The sequence below is a fragment of the Dendropsophus ebraccatus genome, chromosome 10, assembly GCF_027789765.1.
Source record: "Dendropsophus ebraccatus isolate aDenEbr1 chromosome 10, aDenEbr1.pat, whole genome shotgun sequence".
NCBI lineage: Eukaryota > Metazoa > Chordata > Amphibia > Anura > Hylidae > Dendropsophus > Dendropsophus ebraccatus.
The window spans coordinates 60,714,397-60,734,578 of record NC_091463.1 but is presented as its reverse complement, the minus strand read 5'-3'; the positions used below and the strand labels follow the sequence as shown (position 1 = coordinate 60,734,578).

At 46.6% G+C, this 20,182-nt stretch overlaps 1 protein-coding gene across 1 annotated transcript in view; it reads right to left on the bottom strand.

The window, feature by feature from the left end:
* CD99L2 (CD99 molecule like 2) overlaps positions 1–19,448 on the bottom strand; it is a 68,705-nt gene extending 49,257 nt beyond the window's left edge. The window contains exon 1 of the mRNA XM_069986232.1: positions 19,191–19,448. Coding sequence (XP_069842333.1) covers positions 19,191–19,239 — 49 coding nt within the window. The 5' untranslated portion in view covers positions 19,240–19,448. The remainder of the gene's footprint in view (positions 1–19,190) is intronic.
* Positions 19,449–20,182: the final 734 nt, after the last annotated feature.

The following is a 20,182-nucleotide window of genomic DNA, read 5'->3' as shown; positions in this document are numbered from 1 at the left end:
CTGGGGGAAAGTACCTGCTCTACCAGTCAGTGACTGAGTGGGCATTTCTGAGCACGGGTCATGAGGTTTCAGTGTGTACGTGACAGGGGGGTAAGTATATATTATTTACTATGTTCCTGTACCAGAGTGCCTTCAGCACATTTTTCATTTTGGCCGGACTTCTCCTTTAACATGTTTCAGGTCTTTAATAAGATGTTAAAAATAATGATATAGATCACAGGTGGCAAACTCATGTCTCTCCAGCTGTTGTAAAACTACAATTCCCATCATGCCTGGAGAGCTAAAGCTTTGGCTGCCCAGGCTTGATGGGAATTGTAGGTTTGCAACAGCTTGATGGCCGCAAGTTTGATACCCCTGGTATAGATCCTCTCCTGGCTGTTCTTAAAACAAAAGCCAACAAGTAAATCTTCTTTGTCACATGTGCCTAAGGGCCCTATTCCACCAGACCATTATCATTCAGATTATTGTTAAATCGTTTGAATCTAAACTATTTTTGTTCGGATGAAATGCAGTTACCGATTAACGATCGAACGAGAAATCGTTGATCGCTTTATAAGACCTGGACCTATTTTTATCGTTGCTCGTTCGCAAATCGTTCGCATTGAATAACACATCGTTCGCAATAGATAGGAACGCAATAGCGAATAAATAGCGAAGAAAAAACGATTGCAATTACGATCATAAGTAACGATTATCGTTCCATGGAAATGAGTGAACGTTTTCAGGTCTTTCGCAATAGCAGTCGTTTGAGATTGTTAATCGTTAACGATTATGCAAACGATAATCGTCCGGTGGAATAGGGCCCTAAAAGTCAATATTAGCTAGTGCAAAAAGTGCAGCAAATAACTGGCTGTATACATGTGTATATAGATAAGACATCATGGAGATCATTGTCCTTTCTCAAAGCTGCTAAAACAAAACCAATCCAAAGTACATTTTGATCTGTCAGCACAAGTTTCCTCTCAAAATATATATTTTAAGGAACAAGAGATGTAGAGGAAGAAGAGTCATGGGGCTAAAGTTTAGCAGACACATTAGATGCTGCTGGCGTTCTATCCCTGTAAGCATTCACCGCCTGCTCAGCTGAATTTTTGTTTCAATGGGGAGAAGAGAATAGGCTGCCAGATGCTTGTCATGTTGCAACAAAGGATCAAGCATGTTGGATTTCAGGAGTAGAACGGTCAGGCCCCCATACATATTCAACTGTTAGTGTGGTGCAGTTCCATGGGGCAGCCATTATTGCGTCAGTGCAGTGTCTGTGGGGCCTAGAGCCCAGGGGGACTATGTCTGGCAGCATTGGGGCTGCTAAGCAACTGGGTCACTCCCTCGTCTGGCGCTGTTGTCATGGTGATGGTTGATGCGTGGTTTTGTGCCATTTTTAAGTTCAGGACCCACATGAATCAGGAACCTTGTGTCGGCTTATTGTCCGTTTACATGGAGCGATTATCCTTCAAATTTTTGCAATAAAACTCGCATTTGAGCGATAATCGGTTCGTGTAAACACAGCAAACGATCAAGCGACGAGCGAGAAATCATTCATTTTGATCTTTCAACATGTTCTCAAATAATCGTTGGTCGTTTGCTGTAAATTCGCAGATCGCTTCATCTAAACAGTCTTTCACATATTCACCCTATGTGTGAGATGGATCTTAATCGCAAAAACGATTTTTTTCAACGATTTTTCACTTAATCTAACTGCTGATTGTTATAAAAATCAAATCATTGCTTCAAAATCGTTAAACGATTGATTGGGCGAATTTTCGCTTTGTGTAAACGGACCATAAGGCACTTAAATCATATTGTAGCTTTGGGTCCATTTACACAGAAAGATTATCTGCCAAAGATGTGAAGCCAAAGCCAGAAACAGACTATAAACAGAGAACAGGTCATAAAGGAAATCCTGAGATTTCTCCTCTTTTCAAATCCATTCCTGGCTTTGGCTCCAAATTTTTGGCAGATAATCTTTCTGTGTAAATGCACCATTAGGCTGTGATCGCACACAAAGATTTATCTGAGCCAATAATGGATCTGAAAAAAGGAAAATTTTCTGTCTCTCTTTTATGAACTGTTTCCTGTTTATAGGTTTTAGCTTCAGAAATGCCCACTATGACCTGTTTCCTGTGCCTGGTTTTTGCTTCAGAAGTCCGGATCAGTGATAAGTATATGGATGTGTGGCCACATCTGTATTCTCTCCACAAAGAATTACTTGTTAGGCCCCCATACTCTTCAACTAGTTGGTAATCCCACCAAAGTCATCAAGTTTGGCCTTACCTTTGCATAGCTCATAGCTCCAGATGAAGTTGCTAATGCAACAAAACACAATGAAGGGGCGATACTATATTTTAGATAGCCATTTCCCATGCGCAAACTACAGACTCTTTACTCAATACATAATATAGGGCTTGCAGTTCATTTTGTATCACCTTCACTGTATGAGGGGGTCATGTTTTTTTTAAATTATTTTTTGTCTAATTATGCTTTAAACCAGGGGTGGGGAACCTTTTCCATGTCGAGGGCCGGTCGGGCATTAATAAAATCATTCGAGGGCCGCATACCGTGCGCGGCAGTTAGTAGCGGGGGTTCGCAGCACCCAGGACAAGGCATAGTATTGTTCCCCTAGTGCCCCTGCTATTGTAGTTAACCCCCAGTGATGCCCCTTGTAGTCTAGTTAACCCCCAAGTCATGTCCCTGGTAGCCTAGTTAACCCCCATCAGGCATGTCCCTGGTAGCCTAGTTATTCCCCCCCCCCATCAGTCATGTCCCTGGTAGCCTAGTTATTCCCCCCCCATCAGTCATGTCCCTGGTAGCCTAGTTATTCCCCCCCCATCAGTCATGTCTCTGGTAGCCTAGTTGTCCCCCCCATCAGTCATGTCCTTGGTAGCCTAGTTATTCCCCCCCCCCCATCAGTCATGTCCCTGGTAGCCTAGTTGTCCCCCCCCCATCAGTCATGTCCCTGGTAGCCTAGTTATTCCCCCCCCCCATCAGTCATGTCCCTGGTAGCCTAGTTGTCCCCCCCATCAGTCATGTCCCTGGTAGACTAGTTATTCCCCCCCCCCCCATCAGTCATGTCCCTGGTAGCCTAGTTATTCCCCCCCCCCATCAGTCATGTCCCTGGTAGCCTAGTTATTCCCCCCCCCCCATCAGTCATGTCCCTGGTAGCCTAGTTGTCTCCCCCATCAGTCATGTCCCTGGTGGCCTAGTTATCCCCCCATCAGTCATGTCCCTGGTAGCCTAGTTGTCCCCCCCCCCATCAGTCATGTCCCTGGTAGCCTAGTTGTCCCCCCCCATCAGGCATGTCCCTGGTAGCCTAGTTGTCCCCCCCATCAGTCATGTCCCTGGTAGCCTAGTTGTCCCCCCCATCAGTCATGTCCCTGGTAGCCTAGTTGTCCCCCCCATCAGTCATGTCCCTGGTAGCCTAGTTGTCCCCCCCATCAGTCATGTCCCTGGTAGCCTAGTTGTCCCCCCCATCAGTCATGTCCCTGGTAGCCTAGTTATTCCCCCCCCCATCAGGCATGTCCCTGGTAGCCTAGTTAACCCCCATCAGGCATGTCCCTGGTAGCCTAGTTGTCCCCCCCCCCATCAGTCATGTCCCTGGTAGCCTAGTTATTCCCCCCCCCCATCAGGCATGTCCCTGGTAGCCTAGTTATCCCCCCCCCCATCAGTCATGTCCCTGGTAGCCTAGTTGTCCCCCCATCAGTCATGTCCCTGGTAGCCTAGTTGTCCCCCCCATCAGTCATGTCCCTGGTAGCCTAGTTGTCCCCCCCATCAGTCATGTCCCTGGTAGCCTAGTTGTCCCCCCCATCAGTCATGTCCCTGGTAGCCTAGTTATTCCCCCCCCCATCAGGCATGTCCCTGGTAGCCTAGTTAACCCCCATCAGGCATGTCCCTGGTAGCCTAGTTGTCCCCCCCCATCAGTCATGTCCCTGGTAGCCTAGTTATTCCCCCCCCCCCCATCAGGCATGTCCCTGGTAGCCTAGTTATCCCCCCCCCCCCCATCAGTCATGTCCCTTGTAGCCTAGTTGTCCCCCCCCATCAGTCATGTCCCTGGTAGCCTAGTTGTCCCCCCCCATCAGTCATGTCCCTGGTAGCCTAGTTGTCCCCCCATCAGTCATGTCCCTGGTAGCCTAGTTGTCCCCCCCATCAGTCATGTCCCTGGTAGCCTAGTTGTCCCTCCCATCAGTCATGTCCCTGGTAGCCTAGTTGTCCCCATCAGTCATGTCCCTGGTAGCCTAGTTGTCCCCCCCATCAGGCATGTCCCTGGTAGCCTAGTTGTCCCCATCAGTCATGTCCCTTGTAGCCTAGTTGTCCCCCCCCATCAGTCATGTCCCTGGTAGCCTAGTTGTCCCCCCATCAGTCATGTCCCTGGTAGCCTAGTTGTCCCCCCCATCAGTCATGTCCCTGGTAGCCTAGTTGTCCCTCCCATCAGTCATGTCCCTGGTAGCCTAGTTGTCCCCCCCATCAGTCATGTCCCTGGTAGCCTAGTTGTCCCCCCCATCAGTCATGTCCCTGGTAGCCTAGTTATTCCCCCCCCCCATCAGGCATGTCCCTGGTAGCCTAGTTAACCCCCATCAGGCATGTCCCTGGTAGCCTAGTTGTCCCCCCCCATCAGTCATGTCCCTGGTAGCCTAGTTATTCCCCCCCCCCCATCAGGCATGTCCCTGGTAGCCTAGTTATCCCCCCCCCCCCATCAGTCATGTCCCTTGTAGCCTAGTTGTCCCCCCCCATCAGTCATGTCCCTGGTAGCCTAGTTGTCCCCCCATCAGTCATGTCCCTGGTAGCCTAGTTGTCCCCCCCATCAGTCATGTCCCTGGTAGCCTAGTTGTCCCCCCCCCCATCAGTCATGTCCCTGGTAGCCTAGTTGTCCCCCCCCCATCAGTCATGTCCCTGGTAGCCTAGTTGTCCCCCCCCCCCCCCCATCTGGCATGTCCCTGGGATCCTAGTTAACCCCCAAATAAAAAAATAAACATCCCACTCACCTTACCCCCGCTCCCACGCTGCCCAGGTCCTCTTCTCTCCCAGGTCCTCTGTGCCGGTCTTCTCCTGCAGGCGGCGCGCGATGAAATGACGTCATCGCGCGCGGCCCGCAAGAGACTAAAGACACGCGCCGCTCTGCTGGGGAAGAAGCCGGCACAGACAGCATCCTCCGGTGTCCGCCAGCTGTCACAGACACCGGAGGATGCGGTGTATGCCGGCTTCTTCCCCAGCAGAGCGGCGATCATCACAGGGGAGCTGCGGGCCGCATCGGGAGGTCTCAGGGGCCGGATGCGGCCCGCGGGCCGGAGGTTCCCCACCCCTGCTTTAAACTAACAATAAGACTGGTCAAAAGATTTTTTTTAAATTATATTTTTTTAAAATGGGCCTAGCGGCATTGGTATCGGCCATGGGTGGGATGTGAAGGACCTCCTTTCTCTCCATGTCGTAAATATATTTTAGCGTACACAAAAACATGGTTGACCACGTTTGTGTACGTTAAAAGTGACAGCATAACTGTGATTCTGTGGTACTCCAATTGACGTGTGCGCCCGCATATAACTTAACTGCTGCACTCTCCATTGTGTGAACTGACAGGTTCTCTGCGGCCGCTATTCAATGAATAGCGGCCGTAAAAAAACGGACATGTCACGGACTATGTGTATACGCTCCGGCCGGGATTCCATTCATTGAAATGCAATGTATGTTTTGCATAAATCATGGCCGTTGTTGCAAATTGCAACAACGGCTGTGATTTATGTAAAACAAACGTTGTGTGAACATGGCCTTAGCCTTAAAAGGTATAGCCCAAAAGCTATTTGGTTAATTTTTTTAGCCATAAAACAGCCAAAATGCTCTGTGTTTGTGTGAACATAAGGGTACAAACAAACACACACAGCAGAAATGTGAATCTACAGCAGAATAAATGGACTGTTCAGACCCATGCCCTGGAAGTGAATTACAGGGACTTCCATTGAGGATCCAATATGTGTACGAGTAAACCTAGCCATACTTTCTGGTCACCTTTTTTATAGCTGCTAATCCTCTTACTTTCTGTCCCAAAGGGAACCCTGCATCCAGAATACAACTATTTATAGCAACTAGTCAAAACTCCTCTTCTGTATACATTTCACATTGTATTATTCCTAATTTAGTTTGTATGTTATACCCAGGAATCTAACAATGTACACATCTAAACCCATTACCTTTTGCAGAGTAGAAAATAACTTACAAATATACTGCAAGCTTTGGGTTAACATTTTGTTAAAGGGGTACTCTGGAGACAAAAAGAAAGCTACGGTATTTCCAAAAGGTGGTAATCCATGTATTAGATTTTTTTTTTTTAGTCAGCGTTTGACAGTATTGAGAAATCTTGGAACGAAACTGGGGAACATTAAAAAGCCAAGCCAGAAATTCCCCTGAAGGAGAAGTTACCATCCGTAGACAGCTGGTACTCCTCATCTGTACAGAGCAGGGTGCGGGTGGCTGCAGAGAGGCCCACTGTTGTGGGACCAAATTATTTTTCCTTGACACGTGGAAAATAACAGACCAGCTGTAACCTCGGAGAACTTCTGGCTTGGCTTATCAAATCACCAGTCATGTTTTAAGACTTGTTAACACTGACATGAAGTGAAAACTGCCTCCAAAAGGTGCTGTCACAGCAAAACAGCTGGATTCAGAAGTTAAGGTTGAGTTTACACACTGTGGCGAGAATGTAGTACAATGTATATTTTCATTTCAAGGTCTCCTCTGCTGTGTCATTTTGTAACCATTTGTGTCTGACCTTACTACTAGAGATGTGCGAACCTACGTGTGCGGCATTTGGTTACCGTTGGTTCCAAGCAAACTCTGGTTCTTTTGAAGTTTGCTCAGCTCTCAAATCGATGCATGCAGGTCCTTAAAGAGACTCTGTACCCACAATCTGTCCCCCCAGATAGCTGCATTTAATCCAAGATCTGTCATGGGGTCCATTCGGCAGGTGATGCAGTTATTGTCCAAAAAAACTACAAACTTGCATGGTGAATGGTGAAGAGGGCGGGAGGAGGGACGGATGGGGGTCACAATCCTAGGGCACAGACATTCTAGGCCACGCAAACTGCATCACCTGCCGAACAGACCTTGGATTAAAAGCAGCTATCTAAAGGTACAAGCGGTTTGGGGGGGGGGGGGGGGGGGGGGGGTCAGAGTCGCTTCAAAGGGCTTGTTCACCAAAAATGTTTTTCTTTCAAATTAACTGGTGCCACAAAGTACCAAAGATTTGAAAGAAAAACATTTTTGGTGTACAACCCCTTTAAAATGGAGCAAAAAGTAGAAGTAGTAAACAAAGCTTTGTCTGCATGAAAAAGGTAATATAATAAATGCCCGGAAATGCGATGAACCCTCCAGATTATAGAGATCTTATCTTAATAACATAATTCCACAAACCCAGATCTAAAACCACAGCCGCAGATAAACGGTTTGATATGGTTACTACATAATCTCAATGCTATTCAGCCACTGAAGGATTAGCTATCTTGTTTTCAGAGAACAAAACAAATGTCGGTGCAACAGATTTCTCTATACATGAAAACAATGATGAAATGTCACCAGGCCCTTGTAGTTGTGTCTGTCACCCACGTGCATGCTCTCTGTCATAACAGTAAATGTTATCAGCCAAGCTACAGACGATAACCAGATACTTACATTGGCTATAGGCATAGCATTATGCCTGTAACACCTGTGATTTTAGCTGGGCATACAATATAGATAAAACACAACTTTAATCTGCTTTAGCTATACAAGTTATGTAGATAAGAACTAGGGATGAGCGAATTTACAACAGGAATGAAGCAAAGTGCTATGTTAGGAACGGAAGGCAGGGTGTCAGCCTGCTGGCTTTAAAGTCCATGCTGCTCCAGGTACTGGGAAAAGTTGGATCCTGTCCTGGGAAACTTCTACCAGTTTCCCAGGACTGGATCCAGCTTCTCCCAGCACCCGGGGAGGAGCGGCATGGACTTCAAAGCCAGCAGGCTGACACCCTGCTGGCTGATCCTAACTAATGGTCCTTTTACACGGAACGATTTATCGTTCGAATTCGCACAGTAACGATCGAATTCAAACGATAATCGTACGCGTAAACGCAGCGAACTATCAAACGATGAGCGAGAAATCTTTCATTTTGGTCTTTCAACATGTTCTCAAATTATCGTTGGTCATTCGCAAAAAATTTGCAGATCGTTCAGTGTAAACAGTGTTTCAACGATTTCACCTATGTGTGAGATAGGCTTAAACGATCGCATAACGATTCCGTCTAAACACTGTTCGTTATAAAAAAAAAACATTGTTCATTCAAAATCGTTAATCGTGCGAATTATCGCTCCGTGTAAAAGTACCATAAGCATTTTGCTTCATTCCTACTGTAAATTTGCATATCTCTAATAAAAACTATGTTGCAAAATGGTGGCAACTCACAGTAAATCTGTATGCATAGGATGCCTAGTTACATAAGGGGCCCTTTTACACTTGCGGATTATCAGTAAGGACGTTCCTATGAATCTAAGGCCTCATGCAAAGTGCAAATTACAGCCACAATAAGGACCTATACTACACCATCCTATGTATGCTGCTATGCACTGGGTAGCTTCAAAGCTTAGACAGAACCTATTGTTGCCATCAAACAAAATGCATAAAATCTGGATTATCCTAGGAACCATCCCTTGGCTTTATATCCTTGATGTAAACATTAACGATAACGTCATTATGCTCAGATCCTGCTGATCATGAGATATTACACTGAATGATTATCAGCCTTACTTGGCTGATTACCGACCAATCAGGCCGATAATCGTTCAGTGTAATGAAAGGCAACGATCAGCAGACATGCATGATGTTGGCTGATCGTGGTCTTTCAACATGCAGAAAGATCACAATTTTGTCAGTGACAGGTTTCTGCCTGGTTCTCCATTAGGTTGGCAGCTGACTTCAATGGGCCGCTCCTCCTGCTCGCTGTCTGTGGGTGTAATAGCACAGGCAGCAAGCACCAAGCTGTATTTTGATAATTATAGCAGCCATCCAAAAATACAGCAAAAAAAAAAACATGCCATTAGGGTCCGTGCACACAGAGCAAAAGAGGCAAAAATTTCAAGCGGAACCCGCACCGCAGACGCCACTTGAAATTCTGCCTGTCCCATTGATTTAAAGGGGTTATCCAGCGCTTACAAAAACATGGCCACTTTTCCCCCTACTGTTGTCTCCAGTTCAGGTGCAGTTTGCAATTAAGCTCCATTTACTTCAATGGAACTGAGTGTCAAAACCCTACCGAATCTGGAGACAACAGTAGGGGGAAAGTGGCCATGTTTTTGTAGCGCTGGATAACCCCTTTAAGCAGAGGTACTGAACACCACCTGAATTCTGTTTTAACCCCTTAAGGACAGAGCCTGAAATGGCCTTAATGACAGAGACAAATTTTATGAATATGACCAGTGTCACTTTATTCATTAATAACTTCGGGATGCTTTTACCTATCCGGCTGATTCTGAGATTGTTTTCTCGTGACATATTGTACTTTACATTTCTGGTAAATTGGAGTCGATACTCATAACAAATCTTTATGAAAAAAACCCAAATAATGTGAAAAAATGTGAAAAAAATGCATTTTTCCAACTTTGAAACTTTTTTGCGTATACAGAAAGTGGTTATACCACATAAATTATATATTAAATAGCATTAGCAACATGTCTACTTTATGTTGGCGGCATTTATTAAACTATCTTTCATTTTTTTTAGACAATAGGAAGCTTAAAACATTAGCAGCAAATTTCCAAATTTTCAGTAAAATTTCAAAATCAGATATTTTTAGGGACCTGTTCAGGTTTAAAGTGTATTTGAGGGGCCTGTATGTTAGAAAGCCCCACAAAGCACCCCATTTCAGAAACTGCACCCCCCAAACTCTGCAAAAGCATATCCAGAAAGTGTTTTAACCCTTTAGGGGAGTCACAGAAATAAAAGCTAAGTGTGTAAGGAATTTGAAAATTTTAATTTTCTGTGCAGAGATTTTATTGTAATCCAATATTTTTCATAATTATAAACCTATTACCAGAGAAATGCACCCCAATAATTATTGTCCCGTTTCTGCAGTTTATAGAAATACCCCATATGTGACCCTATTGCGCTATTTGACGCAACCACAAGCCTCAGATATAAAGGAGCGCCTAGTGAATTTCAACGCCTCCGTTATATTTGGTCATTTCTGACTGTACCACTTCAGGTTGGCAGAGGCTCTGGGGTGCCAAAACCTAAAAAACACCCCTAAAGGGACACCATTTAGAAAACTACACCCCTCAAGGAATGTAACAAGGGGTGCGGTGAGCATCTGGACCCCACAGGTGCTTCACAGATTTTCCGAACAATATGGCGTGAAAAAAGAAAAATTTATTTTTTACACTAAAACGTTGTCCTAGCCTTCAATTTTTCATTTTCTTAAAGGGATAAGAGGCAAAAAAAGACAAGAAATGTGTAGCGCAGTTTCTCCCGAGTACGGAAATACCCCACATGTGGCGATAGAGTGCCAAGGGGGCGCAGGACGAGCCTCCAAAGGGAAGGAGCGCCAATTGGCTTTTGGAAGCTGAATTTCACTGAAAAGGATTTCAAGGGCCATGTCGCATTTACAGAGCCCTCGTGCTGCCAAGACACTGGAAACCCCCCACAAGTGACCCCATTCTGGAAACTACACCCCTCAAGGAATCTAACAAGGGGTTCAGTGAGCATATGGACCCCACTGGTGACGGGCACAAATGTGGAACAATGTGACGTGAAAGGGAAAAATTTCATTTTTTCACTTTCATGGCACAAATGTGCCCGTCATCAAGGGGTCCATATCCTCATTGCACCCCTTGTTAGATTCCTTGAGGGGTGCAGTTTCCAGAATGGGGTCACTTGTGGAGGGTTTCCAGTGTTTTGGCAGCACGAGGGCTCTGTAAATGCGACATGGCGTTCATCATCCATTCTAGCCAAATCCAAAATCCAAATGGCGCTCCTTCCCTTCGGAGGCTTGCCCTGCGCCCACATGGCGCTTTATAACCACATGTGGGGTATTTACGGACTCGGGGGAAATTGCTCTACATATATTGTGTGTTTTTTTTCTCTTTTAACCCCTTGTGAAAATGATAAATTCAAGGCTAAACCAACATTATAGTGTAAAAAATGTAATATTTCATTTTCACGCCACATTGTTCCACATTTGTGCCAGTCACCAGTGGGGTCCATATGCTCACTACACCCCTTGTTACATTCCTTGAGGGGTGTAGTTTCCATAATGGGGTCACTTGTGGGGGGTTTCAACTGTCTTGGCAACACAGAGGCCTTTTGAATGCAACATGGCCCATCAAAATCCATTACTTCCAAATCCAGCCTTCAAAAACGAAATGGCGCTCCTTCCCTTCGGAGGCTTGCCCTGCACCCGCACGGCGCTTTATGTCCACATGTGGGGTATTTACGGACTCGGGGGAAATTGCTCTACACATTTTGTTTTTTTTTTCCTCTTTTAACCCCTTGTGAAAATGAAAAATTCAAGGCTAAACCAACATTATAGTGTAAAAAATGTAATATTTCATTTTCACGCCACATTGTTCCACATTTGTGCCCGTCACCAGTGGGGTCCATATGCTAACTACACCCCTTGTTACATTCCTTGAGGGGTGCAGCTTCCATAATGGGGTCACTTGTGGGGGGTTTCAACTGTCTTGGCAACACAGGGGCCTTTTGAATGCAACATGGCCCCTCGAAATCCATTCCATCCAAATCCAGCCTTCAAAAACCAAATGGCGCTCCTTCCCTTCGGAGGCTTACCCTGCACCCGCATGGCGCTTTATGTACACATGTGGGGTATTTCCGTACTCAGGGGAAATTGCTCTACACATTAAATGTTTTTTTTTATCTTTTAACCCCTTGTGAAAATGAAAAAATCATGACAAGATTAATGATTTAGAGTAAAAATTTTACAAAAATTACACGATTTCAAGTATTTACCACGATATGGACAAAAATTACACTAAATGTTGGTCTAGCCTTGATTTTTTTCCATTTCCACAAAGGGTTAAAAAAGAAAATGAACACAAAACGTGTAGGGTAATTTCCCCTGAGTACGAAAATACCCCACATGTGGGCATAATGTGCCATATGGGCACAGGGCAAGTCACCAAAGGGACAGAGCGCCATTTAGAGGCTGGAATGGAGGATGGAGGCCATGTCGCAATTACAAAGCTCCTGTGCTGCCAGGACAGTAGAAACCCCCGACAAGTGACCCCATTCTGGAAACTACACCCCATAAGGAATCTAACAAGGGGTGCAGTGAGCATATGGACCCCACTGGTGACGGGCACTTACGTAGAACATGTGCCGAGAAAATAAAAAAATACAATTTTTTTCATTTTCACGGCCCAAATGTGGCCGTCACCAGGGGGCCATATCCCCGCTGCCCCACTTGTTAGATTCCTTATGGGGTGTAGTTTCCAGAATGGGGTCACTTGTGGGGGGTTTCTACTGTCCTGGCCGCACAGAGGCTTTGTAATTGCATCATGGCATCCTCTAATGGGAATGGCGGCCATACCTACTTAGCTGGGGAAAAGGGACAATTCTTATTTATTTGGGGGGTATTAGGCCAATTATTAGTTTATAAGGTTGGAAATGACAGGTGTCCATCAAACTCAACCTGTGTTGATCCAGAGGAAGGCAAAAAACCCTCGTGAGGCAGACGACAGTAGCCTCATCACAGGGGAAAAATTACTTCCCGACTCCATATTGGCGATCAGAATAATCCCTGGATCAACGTGACCCCTGAAATAGGAATAAGGGACAGAATTTAGATAATGTAGAACCCCAATGACGTGTGGTACGCCTTGGAGCGATCCAGTATGCAGAGGCCGGGGCGATCAGGACAGGTGTCACACTGGAAAATGGCGTCCTTCCTGATCCCCCTGTTACGCCACACTGCACTTCTTCTGGGGTCTCCCGTTCTCCAGTGTGGGGGACGTCACCTGGAAAATGTTGTCCTGGTGCGATACGGGGTCCTTTATATCCAGCGCTGGGTCCGCTCCATGGCTGCTAAATATTAGGGCGCTATTACTACTTCTGATATTTTCGGATTGTGCCGCAAGCTACAGTAGCTCAGGCAGCGAGGGACCAGAAGAGGGGGTGCTGGTATAAAAGTTATCCCCGTACAGGTGGTAACCTTTATCCAGCAGTGGGAAGATCAGTTCCCGGACGATCTTCCCACTAACTCCGAGGATGGGGGGGGGGGGGCATCTGGGGGCTGCATTCGGGTGTCCCTTCCTACATACACTCTAAGGGTACGTGCACACTGCGGAATCGCGACAGATAACCCTTCGTGCATTCCGCAGTTGGCACCCACCGGCGGACTGATGCAGGCGCACGTCTCCACACCTGTCATAGACTCCATTCTATGCACGGGCAGATTCCGCTCTCCGTCCAACGTGTTCATTCTTTGGATGGACGACGGATTCCGCCCGTGCATAGAATGGAGTCTATGACACGGGTAGAGACATGCGCCCGCATCAGTCCGCCGGCGGGTGCCAGCTGCGGAATGCACGAAGGGTTATCTGTCGCGATTCCGCAGTGTGCACGTACCCTAAGTCTGTAAGTGTACCCTAAGGCACGCTCACACAGTTTGGAGAATTTCACGCCATACAGTCATCTCTTATTGGGACGGTACTGGCGGAAAAGACGTGTCTGGGGGGCAGCGTACGCTACGCTACCCCCAGACACGTCACTGGATGATGAGGATGAATGGAGGAAAGAAGGATCCCCCCATTCATCCTCACTGGCTGTTTTGGTGTCGGAGGCAATAATAACGTATCCCTCTGACGCCGAAAACACCCTGGGGGCCATCTTTATATGGGGATTGGTATATGGGGTATGTAGTGGTGTAGTGTCAAACTTTATTCAATGTAGTGTGGTGTAATGTAGTGTTTTTTACTGTTTTTTTTTACAGTAAGTATAAAAAAAAAAAAAACTACGCCAACAAAGGAGTTGCTGATAAATGCCGCACTTATGTGCGGCACTTATTAGCAGACTGTGGCAGTAGAATATAGAAAAAAAAACACCCTACGCCAAAAAGGAGGAGTTGCTGATTAGCAGCGCACTTTCGTGCGATGCTGATCAACACTCAGCGGCGATAGGGTGCCGAAAATAGAAAAAAAAAAAATTTGAAAAAAAAAATAATATTTTTTTCTACATTCTGAACATCCCTGTAGCTGCTGATAAGTGTATTACACATATCAGCCGCTAGAGGGCAGCAGAGCGCAAAATACGGAAAAAGCCGACGCTAGAGCCGAAAATAGCCGAGAGAAGCCGAACGTGACGTCACGGAAGAAGCCGAAGACCCGAACGAAGACGAGGACGCCGCGAACCTGGAAGACGCCGATCAGGAGCCCGGGACAGGTGAGTAATGTACAAATACCTGCTCTGGACCCCTCGGCTACCTAGCTGAGGGGTCCAGGGCAGGTATTTACTATTTTGTGGGACTCTGATCGCCGTGCCACCGGCCCGATCGCCGTGAACGGCCGGCCGTTCACGGCAATCGGGCCGGTGGCACGGCGATCACCATTACTTTTTACAGTAATGGCGGTCGGTGCCGTCCTCGGACAGCACCGACCGCCAATTTTTTCCGGGTCATCGGGTCGCCGATGACCCGGAAAGGTTCCGATCGCCGCTATTGGCTGATCTGAATTGATCAGCCTATAGCGGCGATCGTAAGCACGGGGGGTGTTAACCACCCCCCGTGCCGAGAAGCTAAGATGGCCTGCTATGATTTATAGCAGGCCATCTTCCCCGACCGCTGTGTGTGAACACGCAGCGATCGGGGAAACATCGGGCGTAAATTTACGCCCTGATGCGCCAAGTACCAGGGCGCGAGGGCGTAAGTTTACGCCCGATGTCGTTAAGGGGTTAAGAGGACTCAAACTGCAGGTCACTGATAGATGTGAACGTGTCCTTTTTAAGTGTGCCAAAAAAAATAAAAATCCAGTAACATAATAGAGCCATATTAGCCAATGGGCTCTGCAGGGGTTGTTGTCCATGATGGGACAAATCTGACACTCCATCACTCAGTTTTTTACTCCCGTGACAGAACAGAAAACTGGAATATGAAGAGAGAAGGTGTAAACAGAGCCCAATGTGCATAGCAGCCCCGGGTATGAGGCCCATTGTAAAATACACACAAGTACTGCGATATCTGAGCTCTACTTGGAGGACACCATAGACCACCGATAACTTCATAAAACCCAGGACCACATAGAGGCAGTCACGTAGCTGCCAATGCACTTAGCATGATAGTGGCCCACTCAGCGGTTATTACAATGCCATCTGGACATACTGAATGGATTTGGGAACATCTGGAGAGGTGGCATGCAAATCACTGGCCATCCACATGAGTAATACAAAAGAGCATTAACAGTAAACTCTACTTAGGATAAAGTGATAAAGTGATAAACTACAAAGCCATTGAGGAACATCACGCTACAAACATGGACATGTATGACTGGACCACTCTCCATGGAATCTGTATACCACATAAGGCTGCTGGATCGCTGAATGTTAGGCATTATAGGGGTTTTCCTATTTAATAGTACTTGTCCCTTATCTAGGCGAAAAGTATGAGATCGGGGGGGTCCGACCTCTTGGCCCCCACTGGATCTCTAGAGCGGCTCCCCTTTGTTTTAAATGGAGCCAGGTATTCGGTTCTCTTCTGTGGCTCCATAGAGAATGAATGGAGCAGCGGGTCACGTGCCAACCCATAGCTTCATTCAAAACAAAGCAGTCAGGGCCCCACATTAGATAAATAAGGGGGTCACAGATGTCAGACATAGCTTACTCTGTGTCACACTGTAAAAATACAAAGACAACAAAGTAATACAATGCTCATATAGCTATGACAGCAGTGTTACATATAGAGCCGTAGTGTCACACACAGTGATGATTATTATAGATGTCACCACAGTTTTTCTTGTCAGAAGCAATGGGGAATAAGAACGACTTCTACTCCTTTCTGCTGGATCCAGTTCAAGTTTTGGACTTAAAAAACCTTGGCACAGTTCTTTACTTGCCCTATGCAACAGGTCTTTTTAGCAGTCTTCTGCACAAAATTTATAAAAAATGTTTGTCTTTTCAGAGCACTATGTATGGTTATATGTCTTTGCAAGGTCCTGTGTGAACTTTCATTTATGTACTGACATGCTCTGTACTGTGTTATATACTATTCTGTTTAAATAAAAACGTTAATGGAAAAAAAAAAACTGTAAAGGCCTCTTTAGTATGCAACCAATTTATCAGTCTCCCACCATTTAGTGCACTGGTTGTATACAGGTAGTATATGCATAACCTGGATTCACAGCAAGAAGAGTATGAGTTGAAGTCACATTGCACAAACATTTAAAATAAGTTGCAGTATCTTCTTACCGGCCAAAAAGTATTTAAAAAACTATTTCATATTATATAAGTGCTAGCCTTGCTCCGCCATGCACTAAGGAGCATTGAACCACTAAATACTAGGGGCATACCATAAGACCACTTTACAGATATACTGACCCTTTGTCTATCACAGATTGGTACTGGTAGTCACCAGGGCTGTGGAGTCGGTGAGCTGCAGCTCCGACTCCTGAATCTTATCAGGACCAACTCAGACTCCCGACTCAGACTCCTGCTCCTTCATAAATGGCCGGTCAGATACCAGGGGAGTTATTTATCACACTGGCTCAGCAGCTTCTCCCTAATGTCCTACATAATCATGGTGCAACTTCTGAGTGAATAAAGGAATACTGTATATACAGCAGCTTCTCCTGTGTGTGCAGTGGATGCAGCCAGTCTCCAGCCTCCATGTCCTCAACTACTCACAACTAGACTAGATGGAGCAGGTGGTCTTTTTCTGCTGACAGTCTTCTATGTTTCTAACTAAATATTCACCATACACAAAGAAACACTGCTAACAATGCCAGATACCTGTGATACAGAGGGGTCAGCCATAGTGCTATAGAGGGGTCACACATAGTGATGTTGATGAGCACTGTGGGGGCACGCAATAGCATACACACACAGCCTTCTGCAGCCATAGTGCGCGCACACACACACACACACTCAGACACACACAGCCTTCTGCAGCCATAGCACACACACACACACACACACAGCTGCAGCCATAGAACACTGAAGGAAAACACACAATCTTCTTCCAGAGAGAAAACACCACACTGAAGACAGAGGTTACTACTACACTACTTATGGCTTCTCCTCCTCTATATTACACAGGGTATCTCCATATTACACTGCTGCTCATATACAGTCATTCAGCATCCAGGAAGAGAACAGCACAGATCCCCCACACACAATGGACTCTTCCAGCTCAGAAACAATAGCTCAGTGACCTATTAGAATGTTGCTCATAAAATATATTGATGAGCAAAACTTGATGAGCTAGACTATTTCATATATATATATATATATATATATATATATATATATATATATATATATATATATATATATATAAATAAAAAAAATACAGACCCCACTGTTTCCCCCTTCCCCTTTCAATGTTATGTCTTTGTATGTCCCATGTCCGTGTAAAAGGCTGGATTGCTAAGTAGTTCCTTTTGTTTCTTTTTTTTGCCTTAGATCTTCCGTAGGCAACAATTAGCGATCTGTGTACTAATTGAGCTCTAGGGGACAGGTAATGCTGTTAGAAAAAGTCTATCTCTCCTTCGCTCAGGTACTCTAGTTAGACTCTGTTAAGTGCCTTTTAAATTTGGTCCCGCTACAATGGTTCCATGGAAATCTTTACGACCTGTCTTGTCTGTCTGACTGTTTGTATATATTGTTGGAAAAATTAATAAAAATTTACAATTAAAAAAAAAAAAATACAGACCATGTATGTCTATATAGTTGGATATCACAGCCTTCTGTCTATAGTATGTCTTGTAAGTGCAGACATCATATGGAGGGCCCAGACACGGTGTGAACAGGGCCTTACAGGGTCCTGACTACCTTACATATCCCAGCCATGACAGCACCTATTGTTCTGATCAACCAATGTTACTGGCTTCACCTGTCAGTGGTGACATGTCATGTCTGATCATATATAGCCCCAAAGTCTATGAAAGATGCGCTGTGTGCATTACATGTAGCCTGCCAGAGACCCATGCTATAGGAGACCGGCTGCGGAATGCACACATGCTATAGGAGACCGGCTGCGGAATGCACACATGCTATAGGAGACCGGCTGCGGAATGCACACATGCTATAGGAGACAGGCTGCGGAATGCACACATGCTATAGGAGACAGGCTGCGGAATGCACACATGCTATAGGTGACAGGCTGCGGAATGCACACATGCTATAGGAGACCGGCTGCGGAATGCACACATGCTATAGGAGACCGGCTGCGGAATGCACACATGCTATAGGAGACCGGCTGCGGAATGCACACATGCTATAGGAGACCGGCTGCGGAATGCACACATGCTATAGGAGACCGGCTGCGGAATGCACACATGCTATAGGAGACCGGCTGCGGAATGCACACATGCTATAGGAGACCGGCTGCGGAATGCACACATGCTATAGGAGACCGGCTGCGGAATGCACACATGCTATAGGAGACCGGCTGCGGAATGCACACATGCTATAGGAGACCGGCTGCGGAATGCACACATGCTATAGGAGACAGGCTGCGGAATGCACACATGCTATAGGAGACCGGCTGCGGAATGCACACATGCTATAGGAGACAGGCTGCGGAATGCACACATGCTATAGGAGACAGGCTGCGGAATGCACACATGCTATAGGAGACAGGCTGCGGAATGCACACATGCTATAGGAGACAGGCTGCGGAATGCACACATGCTATAGGAGACAGGCTGCGGAATGCACACATGCTATAGGAGACAGGCTGCGGAATGCACACATGCTATAGGAGACAGGCTGCGGAATGCACACATGCTATAGGAGACCGGCTGCGGAATGCACACATGCTATAGGAGACAGGCTGCGGAATACACACATGCTATAGGAGACAGGCTGCGGAATGCACACATGCTATAGGAGACAGGCTGCAGGACATATGACCCACCCATCAGCGTGATACCCGGGGACCCTCCTCACAGACATATATACACACATACATAGGGCCATTGTGTCCCCGCTATAGCGCATACAGAGAGGGCACTCACCCGTCCAGGCCAGGGCCAGCAGCAGCAGGGTAACGCCGGGCCGAGCCATCCTTGTAGCGCTCTTACAGGACGGTGCACGGAGGAGAGGCCACAGAGCCGGGCACGGCTGCACAGGAGACCCGGAGCTCCGGCCGCAGGGCAGACACTGAGAGCGGCGGTGTGATTCTCTCCGGCAGCGGGAGGGGGAGCTCTCAGGCCCCGCCCAGCGCTGACGGGTGAGGAGACTAGGAATAGCCTGCGCCGCGATACCCGTAACCTACAGCCGGGAGTGTGCGGGGACACCGGCAGGAGACGCCCTCCTATCTCACACCTACAGGACACGAGCTGCCACTTGCTGGCTGACCAGTGCCGGAGGGAACATAGCTGCCACACTCACCCGCCGGTCACCTAAAAATAGCACAGCTAATAAAGGTGACCACTCACACTCACATGTCCTCTCCTGGTCACAGGACTGCACGCGGATTCTGCTACCCAGCCCACATTCCGCTTGGAGTTCATTGTTTTAGGAAATTACAAGCAATTCCAAAGTGTTAGGCTGCATTCACACGTTCCGGGAAGTTGTCCGTGCTCACGGATCCGTGCGCACGGACAATTTTACAGCCCATTGCTTTCTATGGGGCTATTCAGATGTTCCGTGATTTCACGGATCCGTGATCCGTTCCGTTAAAAAATAGGACATGTCATTACTCGGAACGGATGCACGGAAAGGATTCCCCATAGAAATCAATGAGATCCGTGTTTTCCACGGATGTACACGGATGTGACATCCGTGTTCATCCGTGAAAAACACGGATGTGATGTAATCAATGTCATTTAAAATGCTGTAAGACAGATCCGTGAAAAAAACGGACACGGATACAAAACGGATGCAAAACGGACTGTTTTGCATGGATCACGGAGGTAGCTGCCGGACCACAATCACGGACCGGGAAAATCACTGAACGTGTGAATGCAGCCTTAGTGTCCGAATGCCCCCTGTGCCCCCACATCCA